The following is a 19,328-nucleotide window of genomic DNA, read 5'->3' on the forward strand; positions in this document are numbered from 1 at the left end:
AGTACCTCTGGGAGATTGTTTGTGTCTTCCTTAGTGAAGACACATCTGAAGTACCTGTTCAACTCTTCTGCCATTTCCTTGTTACCTATAATAATTTCACGCGTGTCTGCCTTCAAGGGACCCACATTTGACTTTGCTACTCTTTGTCTCTTAACATATCTAAAGAAGCTTTTACTGTCCTTCTTTATATTCTTGGCCAGCTTCCCCTCGTACCATCTTTTCAGCCCATATTGCCCGTTTTGTTACCTTCTGTTGTCCTATGAAGGTTTCCCAATCATCTGGCTTCCTGCTACTCTTTGCTGTATTATACATCTTTTCTTTTAGTTTTATTCCATTCCTAACTTCCCTTGTCAGCCACGGTTGTCCCCAACTCCCCTTAGAATATTTCTTCCTCTTTGGAATGAAATGATTTTTTAGATTTAGATTTAGAGATATAGCGCGGAAACAGGCCCTTCGGCCCATCGAGTCTGTGCCGCCCAGCGATCCCCGCACATTAACACTATCCTACACACACTATGGACATTTTTTATATTTACCCAGTCAATTAACCTACATACCTGCATGTCTTTGGAGTGTGGGAGAAAACCGAAGATCTCGGAGAAAACCCACGCAGGTCACGGGGAGAACGTACAAACTCCGTACAGACTGCGCCCGTAGTCAGGATCGAACCTGAGTCTCCAGCACTGCATTCGCTGTAAGGCAGCCACCCTACCGCTACGACACCTGCGTCTTCCGGATTATGCCCAGAAATTCCTGCCATTGTTGTTCCACTGACATTCCTGCTAGGATCCCTTTCCAGTCGACTTTGGCCATCTCCTCTCTCATGGCTTCATAGTCCCCTTTGTTCAACTGCAACACTGACACTTCCGATTTAACCTTCTCCTTTCTCTAATTGCAGATTAAAACTAATCATATTATGATCTCTACCTCCAAGAAGTTCCTTTACCTCGAGTTCTCTTATCAAATCTGGTTCATTGGACAACACTAAATCCAGAATTCCCTTTTCTCTGGTAGGCTCCATTACAAGCTGCTCTAAGAATCCATCTCGGAGACATTCTACAAACTCTCTTTCTTGGGGTCCAGAACCAACCTGATTTTCCCAGTCTTCCTGCATATTGAAATCCTCCATCACCACAGTGGCATTACCTTTGTTACATGCCTGTTTTAACTCCTGCTGCAACTTACACCCTACATCCGGGCTACTATTTGGGGGTCTGGAGATAACACCAATTAGTGTCTTCTTACCTTTACAATTCCTCAACTCTATCCACAGTGACTCTACCTCGTCAGTCCCTATGTCATCCCTCGCAAGGGACTGAATTTCATCCCTCACCAGCAGAGCTACCCCACTGCCTCTGCCCACCTGCCTGTCCTGTCTAGAGGATGTATAACCCTGAATATTAAGTTACCAGGTCCAATCCTCCTGCAGCCATGTCTCTGTAATCCCCACAATGTCATATCTACCAATCTCTAATTGAGCCTCAAGCTCATCTACTCTACTTCTTATACTTCGTGCATTCATATACAATACTTTTAATTTGCTTACTCATCTCACCTTTCACATCGATTCCTATTACACTTGGCCATACTCTCCTATCCCTTTATGAGATTTCTTTCCCGTTAATTCTGGGGTCATTAACTATCCCTTTACTCTCTTTCCCTTTAACTCCATCCTTGACTATCCCATTTGACACCCCCCCCTATTTAGTTTAAAACCGCCCGTGTGGCAGTGGCAAACCTGCCTGCCAGAATGCTGGTCCCCCACCTGTTAAGGTGCAATCCGTCCCTTTTGTACAATTCCCCCTTACCCCAAAACAGATCCCAGTGGTCTAAGAATCTAAATCCCTGCCCCCTGCACCAGTTGCTCAGCCACACATTCAGGTCCTGTATCAGACACAGACTCTTAATTCTGCTTCAATCGGTTATTCTATTATGGGACTTTAGTTTTTTTTGCACTACCTCAGATTGCACTACTATCTTTGCACCATTCTGCTGTAGTCACTGCCACTTTATTCACCACACACTCAGGACAATTTACCGAAGCCAACAAACCTGTATGTCTTTGGAGTGTGGGAGGAAACTGAAGCACCTGGTGAAAACCCACCTGGTCAAAGGGAGAACGTATAAACTCTGTACAGGTAGCACTCATAGTCAGGATCAAGCCACTGCATCACACGGTTTATGGAATGGCTACAAAATTGGCTGAATAACGAACAAAAGGTGAATGGTTGTAATTTGGTTTGGAGGAAGATGAATGGTGGTGTTTCCAAGGATCAGGCTTAGGACTACTTTTTGTTTTTGATCTAAATTAATGACCAAGATCTGGGAGGTGCAAACCGCAATTTTAAAGTTTGTGGATGACACTGAATTTAATGGTGTTATGAAGTTAAACAACAACTATATTGGAATAGAAATCAGCTCACAGAATAGGTTTAAACCATATGGCAGATGTTGTTTACAGCAACAACAAAAAAACAAGCTGATGCATTTTGGTAGGAAGAATGAAGAAGTGTAATAAAGAAAAAATGATACTGTTCTAAAACCTGGGGAGGACGAGAATGATCTAGAATGATCTAGGTTCAGTAATTGAAAAATTGGTCAGGGCATTGAGTAGGTTGAGAAAGGAGTTAATGAGGCCAAAACATTTGGGGATTGAAAGTGCAAGCAATTTGATAAGCTCATTGGAGGAAGGATGCAGAGGTATTGGTATGAGTCTTATGAATGGGTCCTGGAGTTATACAGCATGGAGACAGGCCATTTGTCCCAACACGTCCATGCTAAACAATATGCCAACCTGAGCTAGTCCCATTTGCCTACAACTGTCCCATATCCCACTAAACCTTTGCTTTCCAGGTACCACTTCCTTTGGCAATAGACAATAGACAATAGGTGCAGGAGGCCATTCGGCCCTTCGAGCCAGCACCACCATTCATTGTGATCATGGCTGATCATTCTCAATCAGTACCCCATTCCTGCCTTCTCCCCATACCCCCTGACTCCGCTATCCTTAAGAGCTCTATCTAGCTCTCTCTTGAATGCATTCAGAGAATTGGCCTCCACTGAATTCCACAGATTCACAACTCTCTGACTGAAAATGTTTTTCCTCATCTCAGTTCTAAATGGCCTACCCCTTATTCTTAAACTGTGGCCCCTTGTTCTGGACTCCCCCAACATTGGGAACATGTTTCCTGCCTCTAACGTGTCCAACCCCTTAATAATCTTATACGTTTCGATAAGATCTCCTCTCATCCTTCTAAATTCCAGTGTATACAAGCCTAGTCGCTCCAGTCTTTCAACATATGATAGTCCACCATTCCGGGAATTAACCTAGTAAACCTACGCTGCACGCCCTCAATAGCAAGAATATCCTTCCTCAAATTTGGAGACCAAAACTGCACACAGTACTCCAGGTGCGGTCTCACTAGGGCCCTGCTCAACTGCAGAAGGACCTCTTTGCTCCTATATTGCAGAAAGACCTCTTTGCTCCTACAACTGCAGAAGGACCTCTTTGCTCCTATAACTGCAGAAGGACCTCTTTGCTCCTATATTGCAGAAGGACCTCTTTGCTCCTATAACTGCAGAAGGACCTCTTTGCTCCTACAACTGCAGAAGGACCTCTTTGCTCCTATAGCATGTTTCCATCGACCTCTGTGTGCAGAACTTGCTCCTGGTAAGCTGCGAATAATATAAGAGGATACCAAAAATCTTTTCAGATATATAAAGTTAGACTGGCTTTGTTAAGGGGAGGCCTTGCCTGACAAATCTGTTGGAATTCTTTGGGGAAGTAACAAGTAGGATAGACAAAGGAAAGTTAGACGTTGTTTACTTGGATTTTCAGAAGTCCTGTGATAAGGTGCCGCACAGTAGTTGCTAAACAAGATAGGAGGCCACGGGATTAGAGGCAAAGACTAGCATAGAACATAAAACAGTACGGAAAGGGGCCTTCAGTCACATTGTTTGTGTCAGACATGATGCCTAGCTCAACTGATCTCATCTGCCTGTGCATAATCCATATCCCTCCATTCCCTGCATTTCCATGTGCCTATCCAAAAGCCTTTTAAGCACCACTGTCGTAGCCGCCAATGTGTTCCAGGCTCCCATCACCCTCTATAAGTTAAAACATTTGCCCCGCATATACCCATTAAATCTTCCTCTTTTACCTTATTGCTATGCCCTCCAGTGTTGAACATTTCCACCCTGGGAAAAAGATTCTGACTGTCTACCCTACCTATGACTCTCATAATTTTATAATTTTATATATTTCTTTCAAGTCCCTCAACCTTTGACGTCCCAGAGAAAATAATTAAAGTTTACCCAATCTCTCCCTGTAGCTGAAATCCTCTAATCCAGTCAGCATTCTGGTAAACTCTGTACCCTCTGCAAAGCTTCCACATCTTTCTTGGGGTGTCCAAAACTGTACATAATATTCCAAATGCGGCCTAACCAAAATCCTATAGAGCTGCATCATAACTTCTTGACTCTTGTGACTCAATGCCCCCAGCAATGAAGGCAAGCATACCATATGCCTTCTTGACTACCCTATCTATTTATGTTGGCAACTTCAGTGAGCTATGAACCTGGACTCCAAGATCCCTCTGTACATCAATGTTGTTAAATGTATTTTTAGTAACTGTATAAATGACTGTCAGTCTGAAGTAGGGTCTCGACCCGAAATGTCACCCAAATGTCACCCATCCCTTCTCTCCAGAGATGCTGCCTGTCCTGCTGAGTTACTCCAGCTTTTTGTGTCTATCTTTGGTTTAAACCAGCATTTGCTGTTCCTTCCTACATAAATGGATAGAAGATTGGCTGGCTGGCAGAAAGCAAAGAGTGGGTACAAAGGGGGGCTTTTCTGATTGGCTGCCAGTGACACATGATGTTCCGCAAGGGTTGGTTTGGGGCAACTCCTCCAGACTGAAGATAGGTCCCGACCCGAAACATTACCTATCCTTTTTTTCCAGAGATGCTGCCAGACCGCTGAATTAGTCCAACACTTTATCTATCTTCAGAATTATAGATGTTTTGAATTTAATATATTTGGATTTTTATAAATATCCAACTCAAATAGAACTTGGTTTTAACATAAATTAGTTGAACAGAAAATTATTCAATTTCATTCCAACCTACAGGTATTTGGCTTAATATACTAAATGTGATTTTTATTCAGTCCTCAACGGAACTCTTTTGCTATGGGATCCGGAAACTGGAGATATGCAGTCGAACTTTGATCATAGAGTTGTTGAAATACTTCGAGAGTCCAAATGTATATTAAAGATGGGCCTGGATGTGCCAGAAGCAGCTAAACGTTTGCTAAAGTCTGAGAATCTATTGAAATCTAACCACGACCGTTTAGAGGTAGGTTGTGTTACTCCTCATAAAAATATTATTTGATGCAGTATAAAATTACAGTTTATGTAAATACAGTGTGGTATGTAGTGCTTCTCTATGTGAAAGCTGTTTTTCAAAATATTTAGTAATAATTTAAAAACCACAATAACAAACGTTATTGTTATCTTATTTGTAACAGTTATGTTTTCATTTGGTTGATGGAAGTGTTTGTAAAGCTCTAAGTTTGCAGAAGACACAAAAGGTGGTGGGATTGAGATGGTGAAGATTATAAGGACACAGCAAAGTACAGATCAATTGGAAATATGGGTGGAAAAATGGCGGATGGAGTCTAATCCAGACAAGTGTGAGCTATTGCATTTTGGGAGGTCAAATGTAGGTGAAATAAAACAGTAAATTGCTAGGCTCTGAGAAAGAGCCCATAGCTCCCAGAAAGTGGCACCACAAGTGGATGGGGAGGTGGAGAAGACATTGGGCACGATTGTCTTTGTGGATCGGGGCATTCAGTGTAAAGTAGGAGGGCACTTTGCAGCTGTATTATACTTTGGTTAGGCCACAATTGCATAGACAGGTGATTAGCATTTAAAAGCATATAAATTATATGCATAGAAAGACTAGATGGTCAGTCTTTTTTCCAGGGTAGAATCACATACTCGAGGGCAAATACTAGGTTTAATGTCAGAGGGAGGAAAATTTGTGAGGCAAGTATGTTACACAGAGTTGGAGGTGCCTGAATTGCACTGCTGTGGAAATGGCAAAAGCAGATACGATTATAACATTTAAAGGCATTTGGACAGACATGCGATAATTAAGGGCACAGTCAAGAGTTTCTGTAGAAGCAAACGTGATTGCAGGATAGTGTGTTGCCTCTCAGGTGCTAGGGTCCAGGATCCTCTGAGCGGTTACAGAACATTCCCTCAAGGGAGGTTGAGCCGCCAGAAGTCATTGTGCACGATGGTACAAATTACATAAGTAGGAAAAGAGATAAGGTCCTGCAAAGTGTACATTGGGATTAGGCAAAGGTTTATAAAGCAGGACCCTGAGGGTAATATCAGATTATCTCCGCTCCATGTGCTTGTAAGAGTAGGAAGAGGAAGATAGTGCAGATGAATGAGTGGCTTGAGAGTTGGCACAGGGGGCAGGATTCAGATTTCTAGACCATTGGGATCTCTTTTTAGGGCAGAGGTGATCTGTGTAAGAGGGATGGGTTTTAGCTGAACTAGAGAGGGAACTAATATCCTTGGTGAGTCGTTCACTAGTGCTATTCGAGAATATTTAAACTAGAGAGGCTGGGGGGAAACCAGACTAGTAGGTCAGAAATTGAAAGGGGTGATGGGAAGGTGGAGGTCAGGATCAGTAAGTCTCAAAGGAAAGGCAGGCAGGGAGGGGTGAGGGAATATGGTCATGCTGATCGGCCAAAGTGTGTTTATTTCAATGCAAGGAGTGGGGAAAGCTAATTAATAGAGCTCGGATCGGTGCTTGGAACGATGCTGTCTTTGTTCAATCATCTGCCCATCATTCCCCCCCCCCCCCCACACATATCTTTATCCACTTATCGCTTGCCAGACACAGTCCTGCCCCCACCTCTCTTCCAGCTTTCTCTCGCCCCCACACCCCACTACAATCAGTTTGAAGTATGGTCCCGACCCAACGTGTCGCCCATCCATATTCCCAAGAGATGCTGCCTGACCCACTGAGTTATTCCAGCACTTTATGTCTTTATTTGCTAATGTGTACCAATTTGCCGGACATCAAACCACTCATATAATGTTTTAATATCATGTAACTGCATGTTTCCATCTATCCTCCTTACATTTCCACCTATCTTTTCGTCTTTGGAAAAATTACATATGCAGCTCTATTATTGTACATCACTGTCGTTCCGAAGAGAAAGATGAATCAGTAATGGCAAAAGTACACTCACGGCAAAGTTTGCTGTCAGAGACAAAGAGATGCATTTAAATCATTTTGCAGAAAAATTAGAAATTACAATACAGGGTGAAAAATTAGAAATTACAATACAAAGTGAATGCTTAGATACAGGATGAAGACAGAAAGTGGGTAATTATATTCTGATTAGTTATTTTTCAAGAAACTGGTAGAATCAGTTATTAAGGAAGTAACAGCATCATATTTGAAAACTTAATCCAATTAAGCAATGTCAGCATAGCATTGTAAAAAGATGGCACATTAATATTGTGACTGTAAAAGAAGTCTGCGAGTGCTATCCTGCTGCAAGTAACTCACTTCCTGTTTCTGCAAAGTCTTTTCACCATCTACAATACAGAAGTTGGGTTGCACCTGAACTGAAGAGGAAGTTTGCTAGTATTACTTGGAGGTTAAACTAGAGTGACAGTGGGTGTGAAACAGATCGCAGGTCAGCATGTGGATTTCTGCGAAGAAGAGGTTATGACAAATAAGTTTGAAATGGAGGACAGGCAGGGCAGTTTAGTGAACATGGTGACAGTGATGGGCTGAAGTGTTTTTTTTGTTGCAATAATAAGATTATTATGGTTAATAGACAATAGGTGCAGGAGTAGGCCATTCGGCCCCTTCGAGCCAGCACCACCATTCAATGTGATCATGGCTGATCATTCTCAATCAGTACCCCGTACCTGCCTTCTCCCCACACCCCCTGACTCCACTATCCTTAGGAACTCTATCTAGCTCTCTCTTGAAAGCATTCAGAGAATTGGCCTCCACTGCCTTCTGAGTCAGAGAATTCCACAGATTTACAACTCTCTGACTAAAAAAGTTAAAGCAGATGAACTTAAAGCAGATGAACTTAAAGCCTGAATCTGTACATGAAATGATGATGTTGTTGCCAAGATTTGGTAGCCATTGTAGGGACTTGGACAGGACTGGTAACTCAACATTCAAAGGCCTTGTTTCATACAGGATAGGGAGCAATGTGCATTAATCAGGCAGAATGTCACAGCTACATTTAGAGAGGGTTGATCTACCGAGGCAATATGGGTAGAGCTCAAAAATAAGAAAGATGCAATCACTCAGATGAGAGTACTCCATGGGTGTTCCAATAGCTAGCGGGAGATAGAAGAACGGTTATGTAGACAAATTATGAAAAGATGTAAAAGCAAAAGATTTGTCAGATTGGGTTACTTTAATTTCCCCAATATTGACTGGAACATCCTCAGGGCAAGAGGCTTAGAATGGGCAGAATTTGTAAGGTATATCCAAGACGATGTGCATGGATAGTCCAACCAGCGGAGGGATAGAAACATAGAAAATAGGTGCAGGAGGAGACCATTCGGCCCTTCGAGCCAGCACCGCCATTCATTGTGATCATGGCTGATCGTCCACAATCAATGACCCGTGCCTGCCTTTTCCCCATATTCCTTGATTTCACTAGAGCTCTATCTAACTCTTTCTTAAATCGATCCAGTGATTTGGCCTCCACTGCCCTCTGTGGCAGAGAATTCCACAAATTCACAACTCTGGGTGAAAAAGTTTCTTCTCACCTCAGTTTTAAATGGCCTCCCTTTTATTCTACGACTGTGGTTCTGGACTCCCCCAACATTGGGAACATTTTTCCTGCATCTAGCTTGTCCAGTCATTTTATAATTTTATATGTCTCTATAAGATCCCCTCCCATCCTTCTAAACTCCAGAGAATACAAGCCTAGCCTTTTCAATCTCTCCTCATATGACAGTCCCGCCATCCCAGGGATCAATCTTGTGAACCTACGCTGCACTGCTTCAATTACAAGGATGTCTTTCCTCAAATTAGGAAACCAAAACTGTACACAATACTCCAGATGTGGTCTTACCAGGGCTCTATACAACTGCAGAAGGACCTCTTTACTCCTATACTGATATCCTCTCGTTATGAAGGCCAACATGCCATTAGCTTTCTTCACTGCCTGCTGTACCTGCACGCCAACTTTCAGTGACTGGTGTACAAGGACACCCAGGTCTCACTGTACTTCCCCCTTACCTAAGCTGACACCATTGAGATAATAATCTGCCTCCTTGCTTTTGTCGCCAAACTGAATAACCTCACATTTATCTACATTATACTGCATCTGCCATGCATCTGGCCACTCACTCAACCTGTCCAGGTCACCCTGCAACTTCTTAACATCCTCTTCACAGTTCACACTGCCACCCAGCTTTGTGTCATCTGCAAAATTGCTAGTGTTACTTCTAATTCCTTCCTCCAAATCATTAATATATATGGTGAACAGTTGCGGCCCCAACACCGAGCCTTGCGGCACTCCACTCGCTACTGCCTGCCATTCTGAAAAGGACCCGTTTACTCCTACTCTTTGCTTCCTGTCTGCCAACCAATTCTCTATATCATACTGGATCTTGTATTAGGAGGTGAGCAGGGCCAGCAGACTGGTGTTTCAATCGGGAAACCTTTTGGGAACAATGATCACACGTGTTCATGTTTTAAGATAGTTATAAATAAGAATGAGTCTGCATCTCACATAAAAGTGATGAATTGGGGAGAGCAAATTGCAACATTATTTGGCAGGAACCAGAGAGAGTAATTTTTTTGGACCAATCTGCTGTTATTGGGAAATGCCACATCTGAAATGTGGGAGTCTTTTAAAGATTCACACAAAGGGTGGTGGGTGTATGGAAAAACCATCTGTTGTTCCTTTTTGCCATCTGTGTTCCTTTTTTTGGTTTGACAAGGTTGGCAGCTCTGTTAGGCCCACCTTACTCACCGTCATCCCTTTGGTGCTAATGGAAGAAGTTTCATTGAAATGGGTGTTATATTTTTTAAGATATTCACATTTTAAAGTTTAAATCTATCTCTTAGGGAGGATGGGGGGAGGGAGGGAGTGAGGGGAGAGGGAAGGAGGGAGGATAAGGGGGTTGTGGGGGGAGGGGTGAGGGGGGAGGAGGGAGGAAGAGGGAGGGAGGGAGGGGAAGGTGGGTGGGGAGGGGGATGGAGGGAGGGAGGGGGTGGGGAGAAGGGGGGAGGGGAGGTAAGAGTGGGGGAGGAGAGGGTGCTGCGCCAATGCAGGAGAGGTTTGGGCCCAACGGGTCCAGTTGGTCTGGTATTCATTAAAAGCACGATGATAACTAGGAGAAGTTGGGAACGCAAATGAGATATTTTATGCTTAGAGTTAGAGGATGTTGTTCATTTGTTGAAGAAGGGGTAATCCAGGAAATTATAAATCTGCGAGCTTCATGTCAGAGGTAGGGAAGCTATTAGAGAGGATCCTTTGGGTTAGGATTTACTCGCATTTAGAAGAGCAAGGGTTAATTATGGACAATCATCATGGCTTTGCCAGAGATCATGTCTTAGGAACTTGATGTTTAGAGGAATTGGCAAAGATGTCTTGATGAGGGTTGGGCAGTCAAAGTATACAGTGAGATATAGATCAGTTTCATAAATGGGTGGAGAATGACTAATGGAGTTTAAACTAAGCAAGTGTGAGGTGTTGCACTTTGGTAGGTAGAAAGGAAGGGTAAAGTATGTTGTTAATGGCAAGACTTAACAGCATTGATGTACAGAAGGAGCTTGGGATCTAAGTCCATAGTTCCCTGAAAGTGGTAATACAAGTAGATAGAGTGGTTAAAAAGGTGTTTGATATGCTTGCCTTCATCAGTCGGGGCTTGAGTATAAAGTCAGGAAGCCATGTTGCAGCTTTGTCGGATGTTGGTGAGACTGCACTTGGGAGGTTTGTGTGCAGTTCGGGTTGCCCCATTACAGAAAGGATATGGAGGATTTGGAGAGGTGAATTAAAGGTTTACCAAAATGCTGCCTGGAGTAGAGAGTATTACCTATAAGGAGAGGTTAGACAAATGGATTATTTTATCTGGAACATTGGAGGTTGAGGGGAGAACCGATAGAAAAATATGAGAGGCATAGATAGGGTAGACCATCAGTTTACTTTTCCCTGGTTTGAAATTTCAGGGACTAGAAGGCATAGCTTTAAGGTGCAAAGTTTATTGGAGATGTGTGGGGCAAATTTTTTAGTCAGCGGCGATGATGGAGGCAGATATGTTAGTGATGTTTGAGAGGCTTTTAGATTGACACCAATAAGCAGTGAATGGAGGGATGTGGATCACATTCAGGCAAAGGAGATTAGTTTAATTTGTTACCATGTTCGGCACAGACATGTCTCCTTTGCCTGAATGTGATCCACATCGCTCCATTCACTGCTGATGAGCCAAAAGACCTGTTCCTATTTTCTATGTCGACAAGTACTTTGCATCAGTATTCACCAAGGATAAGGACATGGAGAACAGTGAGATCAGTGAGAAGTATATTATTATGCTAGGGCATTTTGAGATTAAGAAGAATGTAATGTTAGGTCTCTTGAAGAACTTTAAGGTGGACAAGTCCCCAGGGCCTGATGGGATTTATCCCAGATTATTGAGAATGGCAAGAGAGAAAAATGCTGGGTGAAGATGAAGATCTTGGGTGATATATGAATGCTGGGTGAATCCTTGACAAAGATCTTTGTAACCTCTTTAGCCGCAGGAACAGTCCCTGAGAACTGGAGAAACGAATTCCTTTGCTTAAAAAAGGAAATAAGGATTATCTAAGAAATTACAGGATGGTGAGCCTTGCATCAATGCTAAGGAAGCCGAGGATAGGATTCTTAGGGATTAGTTGTACTCACATTTGGAACAAAATGGGCTAATTGGCCTTGCCTTATCCGCAGCAAGACCTTCCACATTTGAATGAGTGTTTTGAGGTTGTATCGGAAGTGATTGATCAGCAGACATTAGGGCAACGGTTGATATCAACAAGGACTTTATAAAGGTATTTGACAAGGTCCCTCGTGATAAAAAGGAAGATTAAAATACATGAGATTAATGATTACTTGGTAGTTTCGATTCAGAACTGGCTTACCCATAGAAAACAGAGAGTTGTGATGGAAGAATGTTACTTTGGATGGAGGACTGTGACAGGTGATATTTTGCAGGGATCATTGCTGGGACATTTGTTGTTTGTGATAATGTAAAAGCTATTTGAGCAAAAGTGTTGATGAGTTGGTTCACAGTAAGTTTGCAGACAAATTGGTAGAATTGCAAACACTAAAGATGACTGAGGAAACTTTTGAACTATGTTCAAAAGACTTTATTTTGCATTAAATGTTGTACCCTCTATCCTTTATCTGTACACTGAACGGTTTGATTGTAATCATGTATAGTATTTTCTTTGACTGGATAGCACACAACAAGAAGATTTTCACTGTACCTCAGTACACATGGCAATAACAGTAAAATAGACAACAATAGTAAACTAGTTTACTAGAAGTTTGGTTTGGTTACAATATAGTTAGAGTTAGAAGTTGGACAAACTTGGATAATTAGAGCATTGGATGCTATGGGGTGATGATAGAAGCATATAAATTTATGAGAAGAGTGGAGAGTCAGAACCTTTTTTCCAGGGTGGTAATGTCAATTACCAGTGGGCATAGGTTTAAGGTGAGAGAGGAAAAGTTTAAAGGACATGTGTGGGACAATCATTTGCACAGAAAGTGGTAGGTATTTGAAACACTGTCAGGGTTGCTGGTGGAAGTAAATATGATAGTGTGGCGGCACCCGGGGGCTAGGCCACTCCCTTGGTCATTCCACTCGGCACTCAGTGGACGGGAGGGATTAGGTCACTTCCTGGGTCAGTCCCCTTGGGTCAGGTGGTCTGGGACTATAAAGGGTTTGGGTGTGTCGACTCACGTTCTTCTTGAGTGCGGTGTTTGGTACCACAGGTAATAAAGTTATTAACTACTCACCTGGCGTCTGGCCTGATTACCGCGGTGACCGCACCCACTACAATAGAGGTGTTTAGGAGACTTTTAGATAGTCAAATCAATGTGCAGGGATTGGAAGTATATAGATCATGAGCTGGCAAATGTGATTAGTTTAATTTGCCATCATGGGTTGTCCTTGAATCTTGTGGTATGTGCTTTCAAATTTTGGTATCTTCTGACCAACAGGAGAAGGGCATAGAAGGAATTGACTTGGATGTAAGTGTTGGAAAATAACTGCAGATGATGGTACAAATTCAAGGTTTCACAAAATGCTGGAGTAACTCAGTAGGTCAGGCAGCATCTAGGAGAGAGGGAATGGGTGACGTTTTGGGTCAACCTGAAACATCACCCATTCCCTCTCTCCTAGATGCTGCCTGACCTGCTGAGTTACTCCAGCATTTTGTGATACCTTCGGGATGTAAGTGTTCATTGATTATGTTGACTGCTTTTCCAAGACAGCTTGAAAAGACAGTGTCAATGAGTGGTTGTTTTGCATGGTATACTGGGTTACGTCCACAACACTCAGCAATGTCTTGAAATCTTCAGCAGAGCAGTTGCCACACCAAGTTGTGATTCACGAAAAAATTCCCCGATGTCTTGTTCATCTTAGCCGGTCTTCAACCAGGCCAAACCAAGAATGTGCTATCAAAGTACAGTGAACCATCATTTTAACAGATCCCTTTGTAATGGAGATCAGTTGTAGCGGATGGACCTGCTGACGCCACTCTGGCTTGCATTGCTTACCCTGTCCCAGCTTCCGAAATCACAGTTGGCTCACAAGGTGTACCAGCGAGCCTTTCTTCACTCATAGCATAGTCAGTTGATGCGGCTGTTGAGGCCCCTGGGGACAGCACCTTCTTCAGGCTGCTTCAAGCTTCTTTCATTGCCGACCTTGCACTTTATTTTCCTTTGCACTTTGTAGCTGTATCACTATCTCCTGCACTCTGTTTTCTTTCTCCTTGCATTACCTATTGCACTCATGTATGGTTTTTATTGTAATCATATATGGATGTCTTTTTATCTGGAAAGTATGCAAAGGGAAGTATTTCACTGTATCCCAATACATGTGACAATAAATGAATACCATACTATACTTGGCACAGACATCAAAGGCTGCAGAGCCTGTTCCTGTGGTGTATAGTTCAATGTTCTATGTCAGGAGAATAATGGTATACTCTTCATTTGCCTAGGTAAAAGCAGCTCCACCAAAAATTAGTTTAATACTATTTAGGGACTAACAGCCCAGTTGATTAACTCTCCATCCACCTATGTACATTTTAATACCCCTTACCATTGGTGCACAATGGTTAAAGTGCATTTAAATTACTCATCCATGCTGCTTTGAGAGTATCTCCCAAAGCCATGACTTTTACCACTGAGGACAAGGGTAGCAGGTTTATTGGAACACCATCAGTTGCAGATTCCTGATTCAGACATCCTGGTTTGGAAATATACAAGTACGCAGTGCAGAAACCAGCCCTTTGACCCACCAGGTCCATGTTGGTTATCCCGGAACATGGATAGGTGATGTTACAGATTGGGACCTTTTTTCAGACTATTGGTTTTATTGGTTTTATTCTATTTGTTATCATACCCATCTGTACTAATCCCATTTTCCAGCACTTGACATAAAACAATTGCCATAGCACTTCAGGCGTGCCTCCTCATACTTTTTAAATGTTGTGAGAGTAACTGTTTTCACACCCTCAACATGGACTTCAGCAAGGCCTTTGACAAGGTCCCACCTGGGAGGCTACTCTGGGAGGTGAGATCAAATGGCACCCAGAGGATGCTAGCCAATTGTATATTAATAAAATTGATTTGGTAGATCCACGACTTTCTGACCCATAGACCACAACCAATGACGGTACGCGACAACACATCCTCCAAAATAACGGTGCCCTGCAAGGATGCTTTCTTAGTCCCCTTATATACACTGAGTCACAGAGCAAGAAACAGGCTCTTCGGCCCATCTTATCCATGCTGACCAAGATGCCCCATCTACCCTAGTCCCACCTGCCCATATGCTTAAAAACATTTCCTATCCATATGATTATACAGTCAAGTTCGGCTCTAACTCCATCCACAAGTTTGCGGTTAACAACACTGATGGACTGGATCATCAAACAATAAGGAACCAGATACTGGAAGGAGATGGATAAATTAGGAACGGTGTCAGGACAATAACCTCTCCCTCAATGTCATCAAAATGGAGGAGCTGGTTATTGATTTCAGAAAGCATAGTGGAATACATGCCCCAATAAACATCAATGAAGCTAAAGTGAAAATGGTTGAAAGCTGGTTGAGAAATGGTTCCTTGCAGTAAATATTACCAATAATCTGCCTTGGACCAACAACATTGAAGCAAAAGCCAAGAAGGCACACCAATTCCTCTGTTTCCTCAGGACACTGAGGAAGTTTGACATGTCTCCAATACAATCAGGTCGTATCACAGCTTGATTTGAGAACATCTCTGCCCAAGACCGCAATAAATTGTAGTGAATTGTGCATGTAGCACAGTCTGTGGGGAATCACATAGACCAGATTCCCCACCATTGACTCCATCCGCATTTTACGCTGCCTCGGAAAAGCACCCAACATAATTAAAGATTTGCCCCTCCCAAGTAATTTCTTCATATCCCTATCCTATTGGAGATGTTCCATTTAATTCCTGCGTCTAAATCGTTAATTATACAGTATATATACAATAATATTTTCTACAAGGTGGTGAAAGGGGAGGTATGGCAAGTGTGCCTTCACTCCAGGGGGCATTGAGCATAAGAGTTGGGATGCCATCTTACAACTGCAAGACATAGATGACACAGCAGCTGGAATATTGTGTACAGTTTCAGTTACTGTACTGCAGGCTAAATGTGGTTAAGGTAGAGAGCCTTAGGTACAAATATCACTTAACTCTGAAGCCAAAGCCTCAACATTTACTCTCAAACACAGCATTTAGCCTCTCAAGCCAATCCACAACACTTAGCGTCAAACATGAGCCAAAGCCACAAGGCTTACCGTCAAATACAGCATTTAGCTTCTTGAGACAAAGCCTCAGTGCCAGATTAACATAATAGCAAAAGTAGCATTTGCTATGGGCCCCGTGCTAAATGCTTGAAATCAGCATCCCACTGAGGGGTACTGTGTTGCGCGGGCCGCTCCCCCCGCCACAGTTTGAATGTGTTGGCGGGGCTGCGTGGACCAATGGGCAGCCACGCATCACCGCCCAACCGTCAACCCCGAGACACAGACCCTCACCCCCCCACATACACCCAGAGGGACAGAGACCGGGCAACAAGACAGAGACGGGCAGCGGCACAGAGTGTGAGACCAGGGTAGACTGTGGGGTGGGAGGAGCACCTAGGGTTGCCAACTGTTCTGTATTAGCTGGGACATCCCGTATTTTTTGCTAAATTTGTTTGTCTCGTATGGGACCACCATTGTCCCGTATTAACAGGGTTGCCACCTTCCTCATTCCTAAATAAGGGACAAAGGGTGGCCTCACCCGATCAGCGGCCGTGTGCTTCCGCTCCACCAGTGGCGACCGTCCAGGCTGGGAGGCGGGTTGCTGCTGGGCCTCCGTTGGCGGCTCCCAGAGGTCGCAACAAGGTGTGGTGGTGGTCAACGAGGTCTTGAAATCCCAGGTTTGGATGTGCGGGTTTGGGCTGGCTCGGTGTGGAGTTTGGCAGAAATGCCGTGGGGAAAATCTCAGTGGGTCAGAAAGAGAAACAGAGTTAATGTTTTGAGTTGGCGACTGGTCGTCATTACCAAATCGCTTTAAGTCGGACGGTGGAGCATTGTAACTCCTTGTGTCAAGGTCAGAAGGTGATTTCTAAAGTACAAGTGGGGATCTCTGCAGAGTATGTTCAGGGGTATGTTTAGAGTAATTAATGGGGTCTTTCTTAACTTTTCCTGTACTCTCTTCCCTTTTACTCCATCCTTGTCTATCCCATTTGAAACCCCTCCCACTATTTAGTTTTAAACCACCCATGCAGCAAGGGCAAACCTGCCTGCCAGAATGCTGGCCTGTTGAGGTGCAACCAGTCCCTTTTGTACAATTCATCCTTACTCCAAAACAGATCCCAGTGGTCTATGAATCTAAATCCCTGCCCCCTGCACTAGCCCCTCAGCCACACATTCAGATCTTGTATCTCCCTGTTCGTGCCCTCACCAGCGCGAGGAACTGGATGCAACCCGGAGATAACCACCCTGGAGGTCCTGTTTTTTTGCCTTCTTCCAAGCTCTCTAAAGTCACGCTGCATCAATATGCCTCATCTTAGCCAACCCCATTTGCCTTTGTTTGGCCTTTATCCCTCTAAACCTTTGGTGTCAATGTACCTATCCAAAGGTCTTTTATGTGTTGTTATTATACCTGCCTCAATTACTTCATCTGGCAGCTTGTTTAATGCGCTACACCCTCTGTGTGTCCTTGGGTTACGATTAAATCTTTTCCATCGCCTCTTAAATTTATGCCCCCCAGTTCTTGATTTTCCTCTCCTGGGAAACCTTTCTCTGTATTTACCTCATGCTTTTATACACTTCTATGTTCACCCACCAGCCTCTTTGGACTCCAAGGAATAAAGTGCCAAGCTGCCCTACTCCCCCCCCCCCCCCCCCCCAGTAGCTACCTTCATCATCCAATCTACCTGCTCTGTCACTTTACAGGGAACTATATGCCTGTACTGCTAAATCCCTCACCGCTCCTGCAGTCCCCAGGGCTCTACCGTTTACTGAGATGTTTCTGCCATGGTTTTACTTCCCAAAATGCAACATCTCACATTTATCTGAATCAAAAGCCATTATCTGCTCTGTCATCTTTGTCAGCTGATCACTGTCTATTTTGCTATCATTTGCAAACTTATGAAAGATGCATCGTACATTCTCATCCAAAATGATGACAAACAGCAATGGGCTCAGAACTGATTCCGGAGGCACATCACATGTCACTGCCCTGCAATTTAATCTGATTGTCTTTCCTCCAGGCTACTGCCTATCCTGACTTTTAAACTTGCTGTCATTGTTTTCTATACTATATCTTGTATGGTTAATCTCTGCCAAGAAGAGATTCCAGAAGTCCAAAAATCACATGATTCCTGCACTTTCTGCCTACTCATTTTCCTGGTGGTCATTCCTTCTAATTAATCTACAGCTCCAGTAGCCTCATGCGATTCAATCTGGAGCCGCAACGGAACGGACTTCTCTCACTTCCCAACTTTTGCCTGACTCCCCATATTCACTTTGCTTGACCTCATCCCTTTTCCAACCCATGTCAATGGTTATCTCAATGGTGTAAGGTTAGGTACGGGGGAAGTGCAGCGAGCCCTGGGTGTCCTTGTACACCAGTCACTGAAAGTTGGCGTGCAGGTACAGCAGGCAGGGCAGAAAGCTAATGGCATGTTGGCCTTGATAACGAGAGGATTTCAGTATAGGAGTAAAGAGGTTCTTCTGCAGTTGTATAGGGCCCTGGTAAGACCACATCTGGAGTATTGTGTACAGTTTTGGTCTCCTAATTTGAGGAAAGACATCCTTGTAATTGAGGCAGTGCAGCGTAGGTTCACGAGATTGATCCCTGGAATGGCAGGACTGTCATATGAGGAGAAATTGAAAAGACTAGGCTTGTATTCTCTGGAGTGTAGAAGGATGGGAGGGGATCTTATAGAGACATATAAAATTATTAAATGACTGGACAAGCTAGATGCAGGAAAAATGTTCCCAATGTTGGGGGATTCCAGAACCACAGTCATAGAATAAAAGGGAGGCCATTTAAAACTGAGGTGAGAAGGAACCTTTTCACCCAGAGAGTTGTGAATTTGTGGAATTCTCTGCCACAGAGGGCAGTAGAGGCCAAATCACTGGATGACTTTAAGAGAGAGTTAGACAGAGCTCTGGGGGCTAGTGGAATCAAGGGATATGGAGAGAGGTTGGACACAGGTTACTGATTGTGGATGATCAGCCATGATCACAATGAATGGAGGTGCTGGCTCGAAGGGCCGAATGGCCTCCTGCGCCTATTTTCTATGTCATTTGTGCTAATGTACACATGATTTCAAGATGTTCACAGTTCCCCTTCAGAATATTCTGCACCCATTCCAAGCCATCCTGGACTCTGCCACCAGAGAGGCAATGTACTATACCTGAGACCCATTTGGTACCACAGAATTCCTTTTCAAACCCCTGAATACCAATCTCCAATCCTTGGAACCCTGTTTGTCATCACCCTACCCTGGTATGGCAATGTACTATA

The 19,328-nt window shown here is 43.5% G+C and overlaps 1 protein-coding gene across 1 annotated transcript in view; it reads left to right on the plus strand.

Annotated features, from left to right (window-relative positions):
• The window catches only part of LOC144593844 (dynein axonemal heavy chain 8-like), a 624,642-nt gene that overhangs the window by 153,595 nt on the left and 451,719 nt on the right, over positions 1 to 19,328 (plus strand). The window contains exon 18 of the mRNA XM_078399962.1: positions 5,168 to 5,355. Within this exon, the coding sequence (XP_078256088.1) occupies positions 5,168 to 5,355 (188 nt within the window). The remainder of the gene's footprint in view (positions 1 to 5,167; positions 5,356 to 19,328) is intronic.

Source organism: Rhinoraja longicauda, chromosome 5 (assembly GCF_053455715.1).
Source record: "Rhinoraja longicauda isolate Sanriku21f chromosome 5, sRhiLon1.1, whole genome shotgun sequence".
In the NCBI taxonomy this organism is placed as follows: Eukaryota; Metazoa; Chordata; class Chondrichthyes; order Rajiformes; family Arhynchobatidae; genus Rhinoraja; species Rhinoraja longicauda.